This window comes from Coregonus lavaretus (assembly GCF_964263955.1).
Source record: "Coregonus lavaretus genome assembly, chromosome: 2".
Classification (NCBI taxonomy): domain Eukaryota; kingdom Metazoa; phylum Chordata; class Actinopteri; order Salmoniformes; family Salmonidae; genus Coregonus; species Coregonus lavaretus.
In genome coordinates this window covers 73,417,407-73,440,669 of record NC_139989.1, presented here as the reverse complement: position 1 = coordinate 73,440,669, position 23,263 = coordinate 73,417,407, and the positions used below count along the sequence as shown (strand labels likewise).

Genomic DNA, 23,263 nt, shown 5'->3' with positions numbered 1-23,263 from the left:
TGTGTCCAGTGTGTGTGTGTGTTTGTGTGTGTCCAGTGTGTGTGAGTGTGTGTGTGTCCAGTGTGTGTGTGAGTGTCCAGTGTGTGTGAGTGTGTGTGTAAGTGTGTATGTGTGTGTGTCCAGTGTCTGTGTGTGTGTCCAGTGTGTGTGAGTGTGTGTGTACAGTGTGTGTGAGTGTGTGTGTCCAGTGTGTTTGTGTCCTGTGTGTGTGTCATGTGTATGTGTGTGTGTGTGTCCAGTGTGTGTGTGTGTGTGTCCAGTGTGTGTGTGTGTCCAGTGTGTGTGTCCTGTGTGTGTGTGTGTCAGGTGTGTGTGTGTCCAGTGTGTATGTGTGTGTGTCGTGTGTGTGTGTGTGTCCAATGTGTATGTGTGTGGGTCCAGTGTGAGTGTGTCCAGTGTGTGTGTGTCCAGTGTATGTGTGTGTGTCCAGTGTGTGTGTCCAGTGTGTGTGTGTGTTTGTGTGTGTCCAGTGTGTGTGAGCGTGTGTATCCAGTATGTGTGTGTGTGTGTCCAGTGTGTGTGTGTCCCCTGTGTGTGTTTGTGTCAGGTGTGTATGTGTGTTTCCAGTGTGTGTGTGTCCTGTGTGTGTGTGTGTGTGTCCTGTGTGTGTGTGTGTCAGGTGTGTGTGTGTGTGTCCAGTGTGTTTGAGTGTGTGTGTCCAGTGTGTGTGTGTGTGTGTGTGTGTGTGTGTGTGTGTCCAGTGTGTGTGTGTGTCCTGTGTGTGTGTCCTGTGTGTGTGTGTGTGTGTGTGTCCAGTGTGTGTGTCCTGTGTGTGTTTGTGTGTGTCAGGTGTGTGTGTCCAGTGTGTTTGAGTGTGTGTGTCCAGTATGTGTGTGTGTCCAGTGTGTGTGTGTGTCCTGTGTGTTTGTGTGTGTGTGTGTCAGGTGTGTGTGTGTCCAGTGTGTATGTATGTGTCCTGTGTGTGTGTTTCCAGTGTGTATGTGTGTGTGTCCAGTGTGTATGAGTGTGTGTCCTGTGTGTGTGTGTGTGTCCAGTGTGTGTGTGTATTTGTGTGTGTGTGTGTCCAGTGTGTGTGTGTCCTCTGTGTGTGTGTGTTTCCAGTGTTTGTGTGTCCATTGTGTGTGTGTCCAGTGTGTGTGTGTTCAGTGTGTGTGTGTGTGTGTCCAGTGTGTGTGTGTGTCCAGAATGTGTGTGTGTCCATTGTGTGTGTGTGTCCAGTGTGTGTGTGTGTGTGTGATCAGTGTGTGTGTGTCCTGTGTGTGTGTGTGTGTGTGTGTGTCCAGTGTGTGTTTGTCCGGTGTGTGTGTGTGTTCAGTGTGTTTGTTCAGTGTGTGTGTGTGTGTGTGTGTACAATGTTTGTGTATCAAGTGTTTTTGTGTGTCCAGTTTGTGTCAGTGTTTGTGTCCAGTGTGTGTGTGTGTGTTCAGTATGTGTGTGTGTGTGTCCGTCCAGTGTGTGTGTGTGTGTGTGTGTGTGTGTCCAGTGTTTGTATGTGTCCAGTGTGTGTCAGTGTGTGTGTCCAGTGTGTGTGTGTGTGTGTGTTCAGTATGTGTGTGTGTGTGTGTGTGTGTGTGTGTGTGTGTGTGTGTGTGTGTGTGTGTGTGTGTGTGTGTCCAGTGTTTGTGTGTGTCCAGTGTGTGTGTGTGTGTGTGTGTGTCAGTGTTACCATGGTTATTATTTACAGGGACACTGAGGAGTCAACATCAAAAACCCCAAACCCTGGATAGAGGGGCTCAGTGAATGTGGAGTGGAATGTGTACAGGTGGGTCAGTGTGTCAGAGGAGACTCTGTAGAAGGACAGAGTGCCGGCTGGCCAGTCCAGATACACTCCTACTCTGTGGGAGCTGGAGGACGGGACGTCTATGGTAGTGGGCTTATTATTGTGCCAGGCAAAGTAACGGTTGTCAGAGCAGAAAAGACTCCAGGACTTGTCATTGTATCCAATCCCACAGTCATCACCCGCTCCTCTCCTGCTGATTCCTTTATATGTCACTCCTATACCAACCCATCTCCCACTCCACTCTACCTCCCAGTAACAGCGCCCAGTCAGACCCTCTCTACACAGCACCTGTCCCCAGAACTCAAATCTCTCTGGGTGATCAGGATACGGCTGCTTCTCTCTCCTACGTGTCACCTTTCTGTTCTCCTCAGACAGAGAGAGGAATCTGTTTACTGTGTTTAGGTCCAGTGTGAGATCACAGACATCTGATGGGATGAAACCAGACACAATATTAGAAATCATCATCATCCTGAACACACACACACACACACACATCCTGAACACACACACACACACACACACACACATCCTGAACACACACACACAAACACACACACACACACATCCTGAACACACACACAAACACCATGGACACACACACCCTGAACACACGCACACCTTCATGCATGCATGAACACACACACACACATTTCTAAAGTAACACAAACACGCCACACACACACACACACACACACACACACACACACACACACAAACACACACCTGTATGCATGCATGAACACACACACACATTTCTAATGTAACAGGAACACGCCACAAACAGACACACACATTGTCAAAGCAACCCTTTGTAAACTTTGGTGTCCCTGATTTGTGCTTCTGTAGAACTACAGCTGATATTTAATATGACCAAGTAAGTAATGATGGTGGTCTTTGACTTTGACTTCACTTGAATTAAGACTTATTCTTAGTCATATTCTTCACAGCAGTCAACACTCACATTTTCTAAGTCCAGGTTTCATTGTGTTCTCTCCACCATGTTCCACACTGTAGCGGTAAGCAGAAGAACAGACAGTCATTGAGGGATACACCTGAACTCTCACACACACACACACACACACACACACACACACACACACACACACACACACACACACAAACACAAACACAAACACAAACACAAACACACATACACACACACACACTGTCAGCATATAACAGCATATAACTTTGTCCAAGTGTGTGTCTGTGTGTGTCCAGTGTTTGTCCACTCTGTGTGTGTCCAATGTGTGTGCGTGTCCAGTGTGTGTGTTTGTGTGTGCAGTGTGTGTGTGTGTGTGTGTCTGTGTCCAGTGTGTGTGTGTCCAGTGTGTGTGTTCGTGTGTGTGTGTGTTTGTGTGTGTGTGTGTGTGTGTCCAGTGTATGTGTGTGTGTGTGTCCAGTGTGTGTCAGTGTCCAGTGTGTGTATGTGTTCAGTGTGTGTGTGTTTCCTTTGTGTGTGTGTGTTTCCTTTGTGTGTGTGTGTGTGTCCTTTGTGCGTATGTTTCCAGTGTGTGTGTGTGTGTGTGTGTGTGTGTGTGTCCAGTGTGTGTGTGTCCAGTGTCTGTGTGAATGTGTGTGTCCATTGTGTGTGTTTGTGTGTGTGTGTCCAGTGTGAGTGTTTGTGTGTGTGTCTGTGTGTGTCCAGTGTGTGTGTGTACAGTGTGTGAACAGTGTGTGTGTCTGTGTGTGTCCAGTGTATATGTGTGTCCAGTGTGTGTGTGTGTGTCAAGTGTGTCCAGTGTGTGTGTGTGTGTGTGTCCAGTGTGTGTGTGTGTGTGTGTGTCCAGTGTGTGTGTGTTTTTCCAGTGTGTGTGTGTCCAGTGTGTGTGTGTGTCCAGTGTGTGTGTGTCCAGTGTGAGTGTGTTTGTGTCCAGTGTGTGTGTTTGTTTCCTTTTTGTGTCTCCGTCCAGTGTGTGTGTGTGTGTGTGTGAGTGTGTGTCCAGTTTGAGTGAGTGAGTGTGTGTGTGTCCAGTTTGTGTGTGTGTGTGTGTGTGTGTGTGTTTGTCCAGTGTGTGTTTGTAAGTCCAGTGTGTGTTTGTTGGTCCAGTGTGTGTGTGTGTGTCCAGTGTGTGTATCGATACACATGCACACACACACACACTGGACCCCCCCCCCCACACACACACACACACACACACACACTAGACACACACACACACAGACACAGAAACACACACATACACACACTGGATACACACACACTGGACACACACACACACTGGACACACACACACACTGGACCCACACACACACAGGACACACACACACACACACACACACAGGACACACACACACACACACAGGACACACACACACACACACACACACTGGACACACACACACACACATACACAGTCTTTATATAACTTAGTCCAAGTGGTGGTCAGAATGTTTGTCTTAACTAGCCTGATAACTCCAACATGTCTGATATGAACATTGCCATAAACCCTCTACATACTTGAGTTTCTCCAGTCTGCAGTGTGGATCCTCCAGTCCAGCAGAGAGCAGTCTGACTCCTGAGTCTCCTGGGTGATTGTAGCTCAGGTCCAGCTCTCTCAGGTGTGAGGGGTTTGACTTCAGAGATGAGACCAGAGAAGCACAGCCTTCCTCTGTGACTAGACAGCTTGACAGCCTGCAAAGAGTCAAATCATATTAAAACCACACTGCTATTCTTTGGTGGTGAAAATAGTGGCAGTATATTTTTCAATATTTTCAGTTAAATCAGTGTCCTGAAACCTGCTCTATCTATTCATAAATGGATGTATCATTATTAGAAATGACAAATTATCAAAGTATTGCTTGTAGAGAGAAAAATGTATAGTCCAAATATTTGAGTAGACTGACCAGACCAGTTTAAAAAGCAGTATCAGTCAAAAGACAGACAGTGAGGTATCAGATTTAGATTGTATTGAGTATACAGTCCAAACCATATCTAGTTTGCCAGTGAAGCTAACATTTTAAATGTGGCTCTATACTCCAGCATTTTGGATTTGAGATCAAATGTTTCATATGAGGTGACAGTATATAATGTCATTTTTTATTTGAGGGTATTTTAATACATATCTGTTTCACCGTTTAGAAATGAAAGCACTTTATGTATCCAGTCCCCCATTTGAAGAAGTCATAAGTATTCTGACCAATTCACTTGTAGTGTATTAAAGTAGTCAAAAGTTTAGTATTTTGTCCGATATTCCTTGAACACCATGACTACATCAAGCTTGTGACTCAAACTTGTTGGTTGCATTTGTAGTTTGTTTTCGGTTATGTTTTGCCCAATATTAAAATGGTTGATGATAGCTGGAGTAATTTTCTGTCTAAGTGAGTAGATAACATGTTTCTAAACACTACTAAATTAATCCTGATGATGACATGATTGAGAAAGATCATGAATGAATCATGAATAATAATGAATGAGAAAGTTACAGAGGCTACAACAAAACATGCTAACCTCTCACCATTAACATCAAATAAACGGTGACATTCTGTTCTGTCACCTAATATGAAACATTCTACCTTAAATCCAAAATGATGGAGCATAGCGCCAAATTTAAAACTGTAAGCTTCACTGTCCAAACACATATGGTGTGGACTATGTGTGCCTGGTAAACACATGTGGATCTGGTGAACAGTTATCACTTGTTGACCAACTACAGGAATACTGACCTCAGAGTCTCCAGTTTACAGTGGGGATTCCCCAAACCAGCAGAGAGCAGCTTCACTCCTGAATCCTTCAGGTCATTGTTACTCAGATCCAGCTCTCTCAGGTGTGAGGGGTTTGACTTCAGAGCTGAGACCAGAGAAGCACAGCCTTCCTCTGTGACTAGACAGCCTGACAGCCTGCAAAGAGTCAAATCATATTAAAACCACACTGCTATTCTTTGGTGGTGAAAATAGTGGCAGTATATTTTTTCAACTTGTTCAGATATATCAGAGTCCTGAAACCTGTCATATCTTTCATAGATGAATGTATCATTATTAGAAATGACAAATTATCAAAGTATTGCTTGTAGAGAGAAAAATATAAAAGTACAAATATTTGAGCAGACTGACCAGAGCAGTTTAAAAAACAGTATCAGTCAAAAGACAGACAGTGAGGTATCAGATTTAGATTGTATTGAGTATACAGTCCACACCATATCTATTTTGACAAAGATAACATTTTAAATGTGGCTCTATACTCCAGCATTTTGGATTTGAGATCAAATGTTTCATATGAGGTGACATTATATAATGTCACCTTTTATTTGAGGGTATTTTAATACATATCTGTTTCACCGTTTAGAAAATGAAAGCACTTTATGTATCTAGTCCCCCTATTTGAAGAAGTCAAAAGTATTCTGACCAATTCAATTATAGTGTATTAAAGTATTCAAAAGTTGAGTATTTGGTTGTAAACTCGTTGGTTGCATTTGCAGTTTGTTTTGGTTGTGTTTTGGGTTATGTTTTGTCCAATAGTAACTGAAAGGTGGATGATGACTGGAGTAATTTTCTGTCTAAGTGAGTAGATAACATGTTTCTAAACACTACTAAATTAATCCTGATGATGCCTTGATTAAGAAAAATCATGAATGAATCATGAATAATAATGAGTGAGAAAGTTGCAGAGGCTACAACAAAACATGCTAACCTCTCACCATTACCAATAACAGAGGTGGTATGATCCTTGTTCCTCTGTAACTTTCTCATTCATCATCATTCACGATTCATTCATGATTATTCATAATCATGGTAGCATCCACTGTGACTGCCATGATTGAGATAGATCATGAATGAATCATGAATAATAATTAATGAGAAAGTTACAGAGGCTACAACAAAACATGCTAACCTCTCACCATTAACCTCAAATAAAAGGTGACATTCTGTACTGTCGCCTAATATGAAAAATTATATCTCAAATCCAAAATGCTGGAGTATAGCACCAAATGTAAAACGGTAAGCTTCACTGTCTAAACACATATGGTGTGGACTATGTGTGCCTGGTAAACACATGTGGATCTGGTGAACAGTTATCACTTGTTGACCAACTACAGGAATACTGACCTCAGAGTCTCCAGTTTACAGTGGGGATTCCCCAGGACAGCAGAGAGCAGATTCACTCCTGAATCCTTCAGATCATTGTTACTCAGATCCAGCTCTCTCAGGTGTGAGGGGTTTGACTTCAGAGCTGAGACCAGAGAAGCACAGCCTTCCTCTGTGACTAGACAGCCTGACAGCCTGCAAAGAGTCAAATCATATTAAAACCACACTGCTATTCTTTGGTGGTGAAAATATATTTTTTCAACATTTTCAGATAAATCAGAGTCCTGAAACCTGCCATATCTATTCATATATTTATATATACAGTCCCAGTCAAAAGTTTGAACACACCAACTCATTCAAGGGGTTTTCTTTATTTTTACATTGTAGAATAATAGTGAAGACATCAACACTATGAAATAACACATATGGAATCATGTAGTAACCAGAAAAGTGTTAAACAAATCAAAATATATTTTATATTTGAGATTCTTCAAACAGCCACCCTTTGCCTTGATGACAGCTTTGCACACTCTTGGCATTCTCTCAACCAGCTTCATGAGGTAGTCACCTGGAATGCATTTCAATTAACAGGTGGGTCTTCTTAAAAGTTAATTTTTGTAATTTTTTTCCTTCTTAATGTGTTTGAGCCAATCAGTTGTGTTGTGACAAGGTAGGGGGGTATACAGAAGATAGCCCTATTTGGTAAAAGACCAAGTCCATATTATGGCAAGAACAGCTCAAATAAGCAAAGAGAAACGACAGTCCATCTTTACTTTAAGACATGATGGTCAGTCAATACGGAACATTTCAAGAACTTTGAAAGAATCTTCAAGTGCAGTCGCAAAAAATATCAAGCGCTATGATGAAACTGGCTCTCATGAGGACCGCCACAGGAATGGAAGACCCAGAGTTACCTCTGCTGCAGAGGATAAGTTCATTAGAGTTACCAGCCTCAGAAATTGCAGCCCAAATAAATGCTTCACAGAGTTCAAGTCACAGACACATCTCAACATCAACTGTTCAGAGGAGACTGTGTGAATCAGGCCTTCATGGTCGAATTGCTGCAAAGAAACCACTACTAAAGGACCCCAATAATAAGAAGAGACCTGCTTGGGCCAAGAAACACGAGCAATGGACATTAAACCGGTGGACATTTGTCCTTTGGTCTGGAGTCCATATGGGAGATTTTTGGTTCCAACCGCAGTGTATTTGTGAGAAATGTGTGTGAAAACGGATGATCTCTGCATGTGTAGTTCCCACCGTAAAGCATGGAGGAGGAGGTGTTATGGTGTGGGGGTGCTTTGCTGGTGACACTGTCTGTGATTTATTTAGAATTCAAGGCATACTTAACCAGCATGGCTACCACAGCATTCTGCAGCGATACACCATCCTATCTGGTTTGGGCTTAGTGGGACTATCATTTGTTTTTCAACAGGACAATGACCCAACACACCTCCAGGCTATGTAAGGGCTATTTTACCAAGAAGGAGAGTGATGGAGTGCTGCACCAGATGACCTGGCCTCCACAATCACCTGACCTCAACCCAATTGAGATGGTTTGGGATGAGTCGGACGGCAGAGTGAAGGAAAAGCAGCCAACAAGTGCTCACCATATGTGGGAACTCCTTCAAGACTGTTGGCAAAGCATTCCAGGTGAAGCTGGTTGAGAGAATGCCAAGAGTGTGCAAAGCTGTCATCAAGGCAAAGTGTGGTTATTTGAAGAATTTCATTTAACACTTTTTTGGTTACTACATGATTCCATATGTGTTATTTCATAGTTTTAAAGTCTTCACTATTATTTTACAATGTAGAAAATAGTAAAAATAAAGAAATGCCCTTGAATGAGTAGGTGTGTCCAAACTTTTGACTGGTACTGTATATACATGAATTAATGCATCATTATTAACAGTAGATAACATGTTTCTAAACACTACTAAATGAATCATTATGTGTGTGTGTGTCTGTGTGTCCAGTGTGTGTATCCATTGTCTGTGTGTGTGTTTGTGTGTGTCCAGTGTGTGTGTGTCCTGTATGTGTGTCCAGTGTGTGTGTGTTCATTGTGTGATACAGGAATACTGACCTCAGAGTCTCCAGTTTACAGTGTGGATCCTCCAGTCCAGCAGAGAGCAGTCTGACTCCTGAGTCTCCTGGGTGATTGTAGCTCAGGTCCAGCTCTCTCAGGTGTGAGGGGTTTGACTTCAGAGCTGAGACCAGAGAAGCACAGCCTTCCTCTGTGACTAGACAGCCTGACAGCCTGCAAAGAGTCAAATCATATTAAAACCACACTGCTATTCTTTGGTGGTGAAAATAGTGGCAGTATAGTTTTTCAACATTTTCAGATATATCAGTGTCCTGAAACTTAACATATCTATTCATAAATGAATGAATGTATCATTATTAGAAATGACAAATTATCATAATGTTGCTTGTATATAGAAACATGTATAGTACAAATATTTGAGTAGACTGACCAGAGCAGTTTAAAAAGCAGTATCAGTCAAAAGACAGACAGTGAGGTATCAGATTTAGATTGTATTGAGTCAACAGTCCACACAGTCTATTTTGACAGTGAAGCTAACATTTTAAATGTGGCTCTATACATTTAGGATTTGAGATCAAATGTTTCATATGAGGTGACAGTATATAATGTCACCTTTTATTTGAGGATATTTTAATACATTTCTGTTTCACCGTTTAGAAATGAAAGCACTTTATGTATCTAGTCCCCCTATTTGAAGAATTCATAAGTATTCTGACAAATTCACTTATAGTGTATTAAAGTAGTCAAAAGTTTAGTATTAGGTCCCAAACTAGTTGGATGCATTTGCAGTTTGTTTTGGTTGTGTTTTGGGTTATGTTTTGCCCAATAGTAACTGAATGGTGGATGATAACTGGAGTAATTTTCTGTCTAAGTGAGTAGATAACATGTTTCTAAACACTACTAAAATAATCCTAGTGTGTGTGTTTGTGTGTGTGTGTGTGTCCAGTTTGTGTGTGTGTCCAGTGTGTGTGTGTGTCCAGTGTGTGTGTGTGTCCAGTGTGTGAGTGTTTCCAGTGTGTGTGTGTGTGTGTGTGTGTGTGTGTGTCCTGTGTGTGTGTCCAGCGTGTGTGAGTCAAGTGTGTGTTTGTGTGTCCAGTGTGTGTGTGTGTGTCCAGTGTGTGTCCAGTGTGTGTGTGTGTGTGTGTGTGTGTGTGTGTGTGTGTGTGGTGTATCGGGTGTTTGTGTCCAGTGTGTGTGTGTCCAGTGTGTGGGTCCAGTGCATGTGTGTGTGTCCAGTGTGTGTGTGTGTGCATTTGTGTGTGTGTGTTCTGTGTGTGTACTGATACACTTGCACACACAGGACACAAACACACACACACACACACACACACTGGACACACACACACACACACACACACACACACACACACACACACACATACACACACACACACACACACAGTCTTTATATAACTTAGTCCAAGTGGTGGTCAGAATGTTTGTCTTAACTAGCCTGATAACTCCAACATGTCTGATATGAACATTGACATAAACCCTCTACATACTTGAGTTTCTCCAGTCTGCAGTGTGGATCCTCCAGTCCAGCAGAGAGCAGTCTGACTCCTGAGTCTCCTGGGTGATTGTAGCTCAGGTCCAGCTCTCTCAGGTGTGAGGGGTTTGACTTCAGAGCTGAGACCAGAGAAGCACAGCCTTCCTCTGTGACTAGACAGCCTGACAGCCTGCAAAGAGTCAAATCATATTAAAACCACACTGCTATTCTTTAGTGGTGAAAATAGTGGCAGTATATTTTTTCAACATATTCAGATATATCAGTGTCCTGAAACCTGCCATATCTATTCATAAATGAATGTATCGTTATTAGAAATTATCATAATATTGCTTGTATAGAGAAAATATAAAGTACAAATATTTGAGTAGACTGACCAGAGCAGTTTAAAAAGCAGTATCAGTCAAAAGACTGACAGTGAGGTATCAGATTTACATTGTATTGCGTATACAGTCCACACCATATCTAGTTTGACAGTGAAGCTAACATTTGAAATGTGGCTCTATACTCCAGCATTTTGGATTTTAAAACAAATGTTTCATATGAGGTGACATTATATAATGTCACCTTTTATTAGATTATCTGTTTCACCATTTAGAAAAATAAATGCACTTTATGTATCTAGTCCCCCTATTTGAAGGTCATAAGTATTCTGACCAATTCACTTATTGTGTTTAAAGTAGTCAAATGTTTAGTATTTGGTCCCATATTCCTTGCCGACAATGATGACCACAACGAGGTCTACATAACTCATTCATGACACTTGCTAGGCTTATAATCTGAGGTAGCAACTGCGTCAGATCTACAACTCCATTAGCTAGACCACCCGATTAGACAACAATCACCCCATTATATCCATTTGGTTTGTAACTCAGTGAACCTGCACAGCATTCGCTCAATTTGATGCCTATGAACGAAGATTTAGATGCATATCAAATTACCCAGCAGTCATTTAGAAACAACAAGTCGTCCAAAAAATTGTTATTTCTTAATTTAAAAATGTCTTCTGGCTGTTTAAATCGCCCACATCTTGAAAAAGAGGACAGGGACATGCGTTTTGTTTAGATTGTACACTTCTTTCTTAAAACAAATATGGTTAACCATGATCAGAAAATGTTTAATGTTTGATGGCTTTGCGCCAGCCATCGCCTCTTAAACCGTGTCTCCCCTCACTATTGATGACCACAACATGTACTCAGGTGAACAGTGTGTGCGCTCACCAAGTAGCCGTAACCTTCTTAATAATAAGTTACTTGAGGTAAACCTACAGGGTTAACGCTCACCAAGTAGCCGTAACCTTGTTAATAATAAGTTACCTGAGGTAAACCTACAGGGTTAACGCTCACCAAGTAGCCGTAACCTTGTTAATAATAAGTTACCTGAGGTAAACCTACTGGGTTAACACTCACCATGTAGCCGTAACCTTGTAAATAATAAGTTACCTGAGGTAAACCTACAGGGTTAACGCTCACCAAGTAGCCGTAACCTTGTTAATAATAAGTTACCTGAGGTAAACCTACAGGGTTAACGCAGGCAGGTCTCATTGATAACAATAGTGAAGCTGGCATTGTGACGCAGAACAATGGACTGGGAATAGAACGTTCTGAAGGCGAGTCGGTGTCACGGAGCTCAATAGAACTAATAGGAGCTGGTAGGGTGAAAAATGTCCGAACATAAGGCCTGTTTTTTCGCGATTACTTCATAACTAGGGACAAGGTAATATTATGAAACTGGGCTCCATGGTGGATGCAATGAACTAGTTTTTCTCAGAAAAAAAGCGTTAAAAAAATTATATTCAAAAGTTTGGTCCTTGGACACAGAGGGGTTAAACACTAAAGTTACCATCCATCAAGTGAAGAGAGGAGAACCGGACAGAGGGAGCGTAGGCCAGCATCCGTCAACGAGAGAGGGAGAAGCCCTCCACGGTATTTAACAGGTGGAAGAAACAACCAGGGAGCTCCATCGGTCCACAAGAAATGCAGGCAGCCGGTGATGATGTAGTGGTAGCTAGGATAATTAGGATGCTGCTGGTAGAGTAGCTAGCTTAGCTAGCTGTACCGACTAGCTTGGCTAGCTAGCAGGTCATTCTTCTGTCCCTCGTCTCGAGGATGATGACGAATCCGGTGAACCACAAAATGAAACAAAGATAGCAAGTGAAAAGGATATGGCTACACTCATACTGCCCCTGACCGTAAAGCAAAAAGCAAATTGAACAATAAACTTCGGTGTCTCAACACTGTAACGAACTCCGTCGTTGTTCCCCAAGATCACCACAGACCCTCTGCGCGTAACTGGACAATATGCTTGGCGCCACACCGTACGTGGACGCGGACAGTTCTGTACGTGGACGCGGACAGTTCCAGAACGTGGACATGAGTAGAGCAACACAATAAACTAAACCCAGTCTTTACACTGGCTTACATTAGTAATATTCATTTATTTATTTTTATATGTAAAACAAACATTCTACGTTTTTTTATAACAATATTTTGAGATCTGGGCCCATATCCACAAAGTGTCTCAGAGTAGAAAATTGGTCGGATAAATGCTGAGAATTAAGACATTTTACACTTATGGGTATAAATTCCACACCATATCTATTTTGACAGTGAAGATATCATTTTAAATTTGGCTCTATACTCCAGCAGTTTGGATTTGAGATCAAATGTTTCATATGAGTTGACAGTGTATAATGTCACCTTTTATTTGAGGGTATGTTCATACATATCTGTTTCACCGTTTAGAAATGAAAGCACTTTATGTGTCTAGTCCCCCTATTTGAAGAAGTTATAAGTATTCTGACCAATTCACTAATTGTGTATTAAAGAAGTCAAAAATATAGTATTTGGTCCCAAACTTGTTGGTTGCATTTGCAGTTTGTTTTGGTTGTGTTTTGGGTTATGTTTTGCCCAACAGTAACTGAATGGTGGATGATGACTGGAGTAATTTTCTGTTTAAGTGAGTAGATAACATGTTTCTAAACACTACTAAATTAATCCTGATGATGCCATGATTAAGAACAATTATGAATGAATCATGAATAATAATGAGTGAGAAAGTTACAGAGGCTACAACAAAACATGCTAACCTCTCACCATTACCAATAACAGAGGGGTATGATCTTTGTGCCTCTGTAACTTTCTCATTCATCATCATTCACGATTCATTCATGATTATTCATGATCATGGTAGCATCCACATGAATGTAGAAGTGTTCAGAAACATCTTCTATTCTTACTGACAATACAAGTGAAGTGACTCCAAAATGACAGGACATTATTCACCATTCAGTTTCTATTGGGGAAAACATCATCCAAAACACTACCAAAACAAACTGCAAATGTATTCAACAAGTTTGTAGAACCACAAGCTTGATATAATCACTGCAGGTAAGGAATATGGGACCAAATACTAAACTTATGACTACTTTAATACAATATAAGTGAATATGTCCAAATTATTATGACTTTTTCAAATGGAAGAACTAGATACATAAAATGCTTTCATTTCTAAACAGTAACACAGATATGTATGAAAATATCCTCAAATAAAAGGTGACATTATATCCTGTTGCCTAATATGAAACATTATATCTAAAATCCAAAATGATGGAGTATAGCACCAAATGTAAAACTGTAAGCTTCACTGTCCAAACACATATGGTGTGGACTATGTGTGCCTGGTAAACACATGTGGATCTGGTGAACAGTTATCACTTGTTGACCAACTACAGGAATACTGACCTCAGAGTCTCCAGTTTACAGTGGGGATTCCCCAGTCCAGCAGAGAGCAGCTTCACTCCTGAATCCTCCAGGTCATTGTTACTCAGATCCAGCTCTCTCAGGTGTGAGGGGTTTGACTTCAGAGCTGAGACCAGAGAATCACAGCCTTTCTCTGTGACTCCACAGCCTGACAGCCTGACAGAGAGATCATCATGATTTCACAAACACACTGTTAATTTAAAACCATTAGTGTAGAAGGACAATGGCAGATGCATTTGGTTTATTCTCTTAAACAACATATCGATTCATCTTCCGTCTCCTAGAATTGTATAGTCATATTGTTATACTAATATGAACATCAATGCATTGATTCAGTAAGTTTTTCAATGTAATATTATATATTATATACATATTATAATACTTATATTTCTCTAGACTTAATATTTATTCCTGATTATTAGTTCTTATATGTCATTTGATGTACTCACAGAGCAGCTCTGGAGGCTTTGACCACTGGCAGCAGCCTCAGAAGACCTTCCTTTGATCTGGAGTATTTTTTCAGGTCAAACACATCCAGCTCCTTTTCTGAAGTCAGCAACACAAAGACCAGAGCTGACCACTGTGCAGGTGACAGTTCTTCTTCTGAGACACTTCCTGATCTCAGGTAGCTTTGGATCTCCTCCACTAGAGAATGGTCATTCAGTTCATTCAGACAGTGGAACAGATTGATGCACCTCTCTGGAGAGGGATTCTCCCTGATCTTCTCCTTGATGTACTTGACTGTTTCTTCATGGCTCTGTGAGCTGCTTCTTGTCTTTGTCAGTAGACCTCGTAAGTGCTTCTGATTGGACTCCAGTGAGAGGCCCAGAAGGAAGCGGAGGAAAAGGTCCAGGTTTCCCGTCTCACTTTGTAAGGCTTTATCCACAGCACTCTTGTAGACAGTAACTTTACGCTTGTGTCTGATCATCACAGAAAAGTTCCTGGACGTTGATTGAGGTTTGGCCATTAGATTCTCATTGTTGTTGATGAATGAGAGGAACACATATACAGCAGCCAGAAACTCCTGAATGCTCAGATGCACGAAGCAGTACACCTTGTCCTGGTACAGCCCACATTCCTCTTTAAAGAGCTGTGTGCACAATCCTGAGTACACTGAGGCTTCATTGACATCAATGCCAGCCTTTTTCAGGTCTTCTTCATAGAAAATCAGATTGCCGTCAACAAGCTGTTGAAAAGCCAGTTTTCCCAGTGACAGAATGCTCTCTTTATTCCAGTGTGGACCTGTCTCTTCTTTCCCAAGATACTTTTCATTCTTCTGTTTGGTATGAAACTCCACAAGGTGTGTGTACATCTCAGTCAGAGTCTTGGGCATCTCTTCTCTCCTATGTTTCAGCATGTGTTCAAGGACTATTGCAGAAATCCAACAGAAGACTGGAATGTGGCACATGATGTGGAGGCTCCTTGATGTCTTTATGTGTGAGATGATTCTGCTGGCCAGGTCCTCATCACTGAATCTCTTCCTGAAATACTCCTCCTTTTGTGGGTCATTGAACCCTCGTACCTCTGTCACCTGGTCAACACACCCTGAAGGGATCTTATTGGCTGCTGCAGGTCGGGTAGTTATCCAGAGGAGAGCAGAGGGAAGCAGATTTCCCTTGATGAGATTTGTCAGCAGAACATCCACTGAAGTTGACTCTGTGACGTCACAGCATATCTTGTTCTTCTGGAAGTCTAGGGGCAGTCGGCACTCATCCAGACCATCAAAGATGAACAGAACTTTGTACTTGTCGTAGTTGGAGATTCTTGATTCTTTGGTTTCCATTGAGAAGTGATTGAGAAGTTCGATGAAAGTGTGTTTATCCCCTTTCATCAAATTCAGATCCCGAAAAGGGAATGAAAATACAAATTGAACATCCTGATTTGCCTTTCCTTCAGCCCAGTCCAGAATGAACTTCTGCACAGAGACTGTTTTTCCAATGCCAGCGACTCCCTTTGTCATCACAGTTCTGATTTGTTTGTCTTGTCCAGTTAAGGGTTTGAAGATGTCGTTACATTTGATTGCAGTCTCTGGTCTTGCTTGTTTCCTGGTTGTTGTCTCAATCTGTCTCAGCTCATGTTCATTATTGACCTCTCCTTTTCCACCCTCTGTGATGTAGAGCTCTGTGTAGATCTTATTGAGAAGTGTTTGGTTTCCTTGTTCAGCGATCCCCTCAAATACACATTGAAACTTCTTCTTTAGATTAGATTTGAGTTCACGTTGGCAAATCACAGCAAGCTCTTCTGAATGAAGAAATAACACAGAGGATATTAATTTTACATCTGTTTTAATGCCTACAGTATTGTAGGACTGTTATAAAGTTTTAAATAAAAGTAATTTATTCTCTTAACTGACTGTATAAATGTGTAAATGTTTTCATAATGCATTACAGACTGGTGTGACTGATTATATTATTATTGGTATTCTCTCTCTCTCTCTCTCTCTCTCTCTCTCTCTCTCTCTCTCTGTCTAAATTAATCAACACAACACATCCCTGCTGCTACTTGATGAGGTAACTAGGTGTTGTGTTAAGGCTGCTACAATATCATTGAGTTACACAGCTACTTTAGCTGTACTTTAGCTACAGCTTTTAAATGTTCCAAAACAGCATTTAACATGAGGCAGACAGCTCTTACTTTTCTCCAGTGTGTCAGCAAGCTCCTTCTGGTTCATTTTCCTCAGGACGTGCAGTGTGATCTTCAGAGCCCCCTCTCTGGCACTGCTCTCCTGCTTCTCATCTTCAGCATCCACCACTTCCTTATCCTGCTTCTGACTCTCAAAGCCTTCTGGGAGTTCTGGACTAAGAATCCTCTTGAACATCTTCAGCTCGTTCTTCACAAATGTCATAATATTCTCTTCAAGTAACTGAAATAAATCAAGTAAATAAGTTAAGCAAGAAACTAAACGCTTTCTCATTAACACATTAATGAATGATTGACAGATCAACTTTACTTGAGGTAAACAAAAACAAATGTACATAACAGGACCACATACACTGAATATGGAGGCCAGGTCTGTTTGATGACTCTGGGAAGACTGACCACTGAGAATCTCTGACTCTGATCTCTCCTGTTGGTTTCTGTGGACAAAACATCAGATTACATCTCCTCATCCAGGGAGTGCACACACACACACACACACACACACACACACACACACACACACACACACACACACACACACACACATACACATATACATACACACACACACACACACACACACACACACACACACACACACACACACACAGGGAATGTTGTGTTTGTTTAATATTCTTTCAGGACTATGAAAATGGAAAAAAGGATTAGCCTATGGATTATGAAAACAACAAAAATAAATGGTAAAATGGGAGAGGAGAAATGACTAGAGACTCACTGACTCACTGACCATGACCCATGAGTTCTTCTTACCTTTGTTCAGGAGAAAAGTCTCCCTCTCTAAACATTATAGGATGACGCATAGACCGGTCACTCTTCATGGACACACAGCTGGGTACAGGGGAGGCTGGTCTCTCCTGCTTGATTGGGCTTCAACACAACAGAGACAAACAATACGTCTCTCATCTACTCTGAGCTCAGATGGGGAAACATAAGAAGTGTTTCATTCCAAAACGCTATATATATTTTTTTCAGAAATGGTCGTAAATTAGCTTCTATTGTTTAAAGAAATTGTTGTGTTTCCTCACTATCTAATCATGGCAGGGGGTTGTTCAATGACAGACGTGTTTGTTTAAAATCGATCACTTAATGGCTTCATTTCAGAGAGACAAATATTTGTTTTTGAAAAATGATATATCTGCCTCACTCTCAGAGAAATAAGTAGTACTGCTAGATTTTACACAGTCAAATGTAACAAATAACTACATTTTTAATAAAGAACTGTACAAATGATACACTTGTGACATCGAAATTTAAATATTGTAAAATAATAATTAAATACAATAATATGAGATCTGTATGTAAAACATTTACATTTGACAATTTAGTCATTAAGCAGATGTTTTTATCCAGGGTCCGGATTCCCGAAAAGCATTTTAAGGCCAAGTTCATCGTTAGAACCTTCGTAGGAGCATTGTTAAATCTCTGAGCTGTTTCCCAAAACCATCGTTATTAACGTTGCACTTGAAAACGCTCATATTATAACTCCTGCCTCAGACCACTTGTAGAACAGCCAAGTGAGTCGTTAGATGCTTTTTTGCCCTCCCGCAACACTTTATACACAGAAGATCTCCGCTTAACATAGAATCACATGGTTTATCCGTCTCTCTGTGACCGCCGATAAATTCAGAACAAAGTTGACTACAAATACAAAGTTGCAAATGTCTTTGCAATTGATTCAAACAAGGGACTTATACAAATTTGCTTCAAATGATAACCGAGATGACTGCATTAAAATATAAACAGTAGGCTATAGGCCTATTTCAATCATATTGAAATACATTTCTTGTTCAATCAATTGAGTTCTATTTTGCTACTTGTAGACTACGGTCTGTAATCTGTCTCAATATATTTCATGATGTGTAGCCTAACATGTGCCCAATGATGTGCCAAATCTGTGATTTAGAATAAGCCGCCTCAATATTTGCAGCCGTAGGTGGTAATATCTCTCTAGGAGCTGATCTGTCATCAGTATTGTGAACTAATTATAATGTTAAGGAAATATTTGAATGGAGAAAACTGATCCAAGAGCAGGGCTCCCTTTCTTTCGATCCTATCAGTATCGATACATGCTCCACCGGACGTGCAACCTTGCTGCTAATCCAGTTTCTGCTATGGAACCCTGACCTGTTCACTGGACGTGCTACCTTGTCCCAAACCTCCTGTTTTGACCTATGCTTGTCAACAACAGCCAGGTTATTTATTTTTTTACCTGTAGCTCTCCTCTCTCTCTCTCTCTCTCTCTCTCTCTCTCTATCTCTCTCTTTCTCTCTCTCTCTCTCTCTCTCTCTCTCTCTCGCTCTCTCTCGCTCTCTCTCTCGCTCTCTCGCTCTACCGCACCTGCTGTCTCGACATCTGAATGCTCGACTATGAAAAGCCAAATTACATTTACTCCTGAGGTGCTGACGTGTTGCACCCGCTTTAACCACAGTGATTATTATTTGACCCTGTTGGTCATCTATGAACATCTGAACATGTTGAAGAATGATCTGGCCTTAATGGCCATGTACTGTTATAATCTCCCCCCAGCACAGCCAGAAGAGGACTGGCCACCCCTCAGAGCCTGGTTCCTCTCTAGGTTTCTTCCTAGGTTCCTGCCTTTCTAGGGAGTTTTTCCTAGCCACCGTGCCTCTACATTGCTTGCTCTTTGGGGTTTTAGACTGGGTTTCTATATAAGCACTTTGGGACAACTGCTGATGTACAAAATGTCTTCTGGGAACGCATATGAAGCAAACCAGGCCAGGGTTTGAGAAGTCAATGAGAGGTAAAAATGACTTCCTTAGTTGTTAATTTTGAAAATGTTCTGTCTTAAGTAGTTTAACAAACTGACACATTTTCATGTTAGTCAAAAACAACTTTATATGGAAGGAGTGCCTTTGATTTGACGGCCTGCACATGTGCAGTTCGGCACAAGACGACCATTAGACCCATTGACGTATTTCTGCGCATGAGCTTCAAATCAAATCATATTGTATTTCTCACATGTGCCAATGCAGAGTTAAAAAGTCAACAAAATTAGCTAAATAAAAGAAGGAAATAGTAACATTATAAAATAACAATAATGAGGCTATAAGGAGTACCGAGTCAATGTGCAGGGGTACCAGGTAGTTGAGGTAATAACTAGACTATATACAAGGAGTACCAGTACTGAGTCAATGTGCAGGGTACCAGGTAGTTGAGGTAATAACTAGACTATATACAAGGAGTACCAGTACCGAGTCAATGTGCAGGTGTACCAGGTAGTTGAGGAAATATTTACATGTAGGTAGGGGTAAATATGACTAGGCAATCAGGACAGAGATTACATCTCCTCATCCAGGGAGTGCACACACACACACACACACACACACACACACACACACACACACACACACACACACACAAACACAGGGAGGGAATGTTGTGTTTGTTTAATATTGTTTCAGGACTATGAAAATGGAAAAAAGGTTTAGCCTATGGATTATGAAAACAACAAAAAGAAATGGGAAAATGGGAGAGGAGAAATGACTAGAGACAGTGTTGTTTAACTCACTGACCATGACCCATGAGTTCTTCTTACCTTTGTTCAGTAGAAAAGTCTCCCTCTCTAAACATTATAGGATGACGCATAGACCGGTCACTCTTCATGGACACACAGCTGGGTACAGTGGAGGCTGGTCTCTCCTGCTTGATTGGGCTTCAACACAACAGAGACAAACATTACGTCTCTCATCTACTCTGAGCTCAGATGGGGAAACATAAGAAGTGTTTCATTCCAAAACGCTATATATATTTTTTTCAGAAATGGTCGTAAATTAGCTTCTATTGTTTAAAGACATTGTTGTGTTTTCTCACTATCTAATCATGGCAGGGGGTTGTTCAATGACAGACGTGTTTGTTTAAAATCGATCACTTAATGGCTTCATTTCAGAGAGACAAATATTTTTTTTTGCAAAATGATATATTCTGCCTCACTCTCAGAGAAATAAGTAGTACTGCTAGATTTTACACAGTCAAATGTAACAAATAACTACATTTTTAATAAAGAACTGTACAAATGATACACTTGTGACATCGAAATTTTAATATTGTAAAATAATAATTAAATACAATAATATGAGATCTGTATGTAAAACATTTACATTTGACAATTTAGTCATTAAGCAGATGTTTTTATCCAGGGTCCGGATTCCCAAAAGCATTTTAAGGCCAAGTTCATCGTTAGAACCTTCGTAGGAGCATTGTTAAATCTCTGAGCTGTTTCCCAAAACCATCGTTATTAACGTTGCACTTGAAAACGCTCATATTCTAACTCCTGCCTCAGACCACTTGTAGAACAGCCAAGTGCGTCGTTAGATGCTTTTTTGCCCTCCCGCAACACTTTATACACAGAAGATCTCCGCTAAACATAGAATCACATGGTTTATCCGTCTCTCTGTGACCGCCGATAAATTCAGAACAAAGTTGACTACAAATACAAAGTTGCAAATGTCTTTGCAATTGATTCAAACAAGGGACTTATACAAATTTGCTTCAAATGATAACCGAGATGACTGCATTAATATATAAACAGCAGGCTATAGGCCTATTTCAATCATATTGAAATACATTTCATGTTCAATATATTGAATTCTATTTTGCTACTTGTAGACTACTGTCTGTAATTTGTCTCAATATATTTCATGATGTGTAGCCTAACATGTGCCCAATGATGTTCCAAATCTGTGATTTAGAATAAGCCGCCTCAATATTTGCAGCCGTAGGTGGTAATATCTCTCTAGGAGCTGATCTGTCATCAGTATTGGGAACTAATTATAATGTTGAGGAAAGATTTGAATGGAGAAAACTGATCCAAGAGCAGCGCTCCCTTTCTTTCGATCCTATCAGTATCGATACATGCTCCACCGGACGTGCAACCTTGCTGCTAATCCAGTTTCTGCTATGGAACCCTGACCTGTTCACTGGACGTGCTACCTTGTCCCAAACATGCTGTTTTGACCTATGCTTGTCAACAACAGCCAGGTTATTTATTTTTTTACCTGTAGCTCTCTCTCTCTCTCTCTCTCTCTCTCTCTCTCTCTCTCTCTCTCTCTCTCGCTCTCTCTCGCTCTACCGCACCTGCTGTCTCGACATCTGAATGCTCGACTATGAAAAGCCAAATTACATTTACTCCTGAGGTGCTGACGTGTTGCACCCTCTTTAACCACAGTGATTATTATTTGACCCTGTTGGTCATCTATGAACATTTGAACATCTTGAAGAATGATCTGGCTTTAATGGCCATGTACTGTTATAATCTCCCCCCAGCACAGCCAGAAGAGGACTGGCCACCCCTCAGAGCCTGGTTCCTCTCTAGGTTTCTTCCTAGGTCCCTGCCTTTCTAGGGAGTTTTTCCTAGCCACCGTGCTTCTACATCTGCATTGCTTGTTGTTTGGGGTTTTGACTGGGTTTCTATATAAGCACTTTGGGACAACTGCTGATGTAGAAAATGTCTTCTGGGAATGCATATGAAGCAAACCAGGCCAGGGTTTGGGGTTTAAGAAGTCAATGAGAGGTAAAAATGACTTCCTTAGTTGTTAATTTTGAAAATTATTTATTATTATTATTAAAATGTTCTGTCTTAAGTAGTTTAACACACGGACACATTTTCATGTTAGTCATAAACAACTTTATATCGAAAAAGTGCCTTTGATTTGACGGCCTGCACATATGCAGTTCAGCACAAGACGACCATTAGACCCAATGACGTATTTCTGCGCATGAGCTTCAAATGAAATCAAATTGTATTTCTCACATGCGCCGAATACAACAGTGGTACACTTTACCGTGAAATGCTTACTTACGAGCCCTTTCCCAACAATGCAGAGTTAAAAAGTCACAAAAATTATCTAAATAAAAAAGGAAATAGTAACATAATAAAATAACAATAAGGTAGTTGAGGTAATTTAGGAAATATGTACATGTACGTAGGGGTAAAATGACTAGGCAATCAGGATAGAGATTACATCTCCTCATCCAGGGAGTGCACACACACACACACACACACACACACACACACACACACACACACACAGGGAGGGAATGTTGTGTTAATTTAATATTGTTTCAGGACTATGAAAATGGAAAAAAGGATTAGCCTATGGATTATGAAAACAACAAAAAGAAATGGGAGAGGAGAAATGACTAGAGACAGTGTTGTTTAACTCACTGACAATGACCCATGAGTTCTTCGTACCTTTGTTCAGCAGAAAAGTCTCCCTTTCTGAAGAATATAGGAATACCCATAGACCAGTCACTCTTCATGGACACACAGCTGGGTACAGGGGAGGCTGGTCTCTCCTGCTTGATTGGGCTTCAACACAACAGAGACAAACATTACATCTCTCATCTACTCTGAGCTCAGATGGGAACTAAACATAAGAAGAGTTTCATTCTAAAACGCTATATATCCATTTTCAGAAATGTACAGGGGAGGCAACAACAATCACCCCATTATACCCATTTGGTTTGTAACTCAGTGAACCTGCGCAGCATTCGCTCAATTTGATGCC

The 23,263-nt window shown here is 41.0% G+C and overlaps 2 protein-coding genes across 2 annotated transcripts in view; both read right to left on the bottom strand.

Annotated features, from left to right (window-relative positions):
• The window catches only part of LOC311142326 (NACHT, LRR and PYD domains-containing protein 3-like), a 385,235-nt gene that overhangs the window by 108,922 nt on the left and 253,050 nt on the right, over positions 1 to 23,263 (bottom strand). The window lies entirely within an intron of this gene.
• Positions 1,493 to 16,920, bottom strand: LOC311150781 (NACHT, LRR and PYD domains-containing protein 12-like; the record flags this gene model as incomplete). The annotated part of the gene is made up of 9 exons (XM_084188310.1): positions 1,493 to 2,166; positions 2,703 to 2,841; positions 4,157 to 4,376; positions 5,408 to 5,581; positions 6,788 to 6,957; positions 8,807 to 9,019; positions 14,066 to 14,197; positions 14,599 to 16,316; positions 16,710 to 16,920. 9 exons carry the CDS (start codon positions 16,918 to 16,920, stop codon positions 1,640 to 1,642), a joined length of 3,504 nt encoding a protein of 1,167 aa, XP_084044436.1. The 3' UTR covers positions 1,493 to 1,639.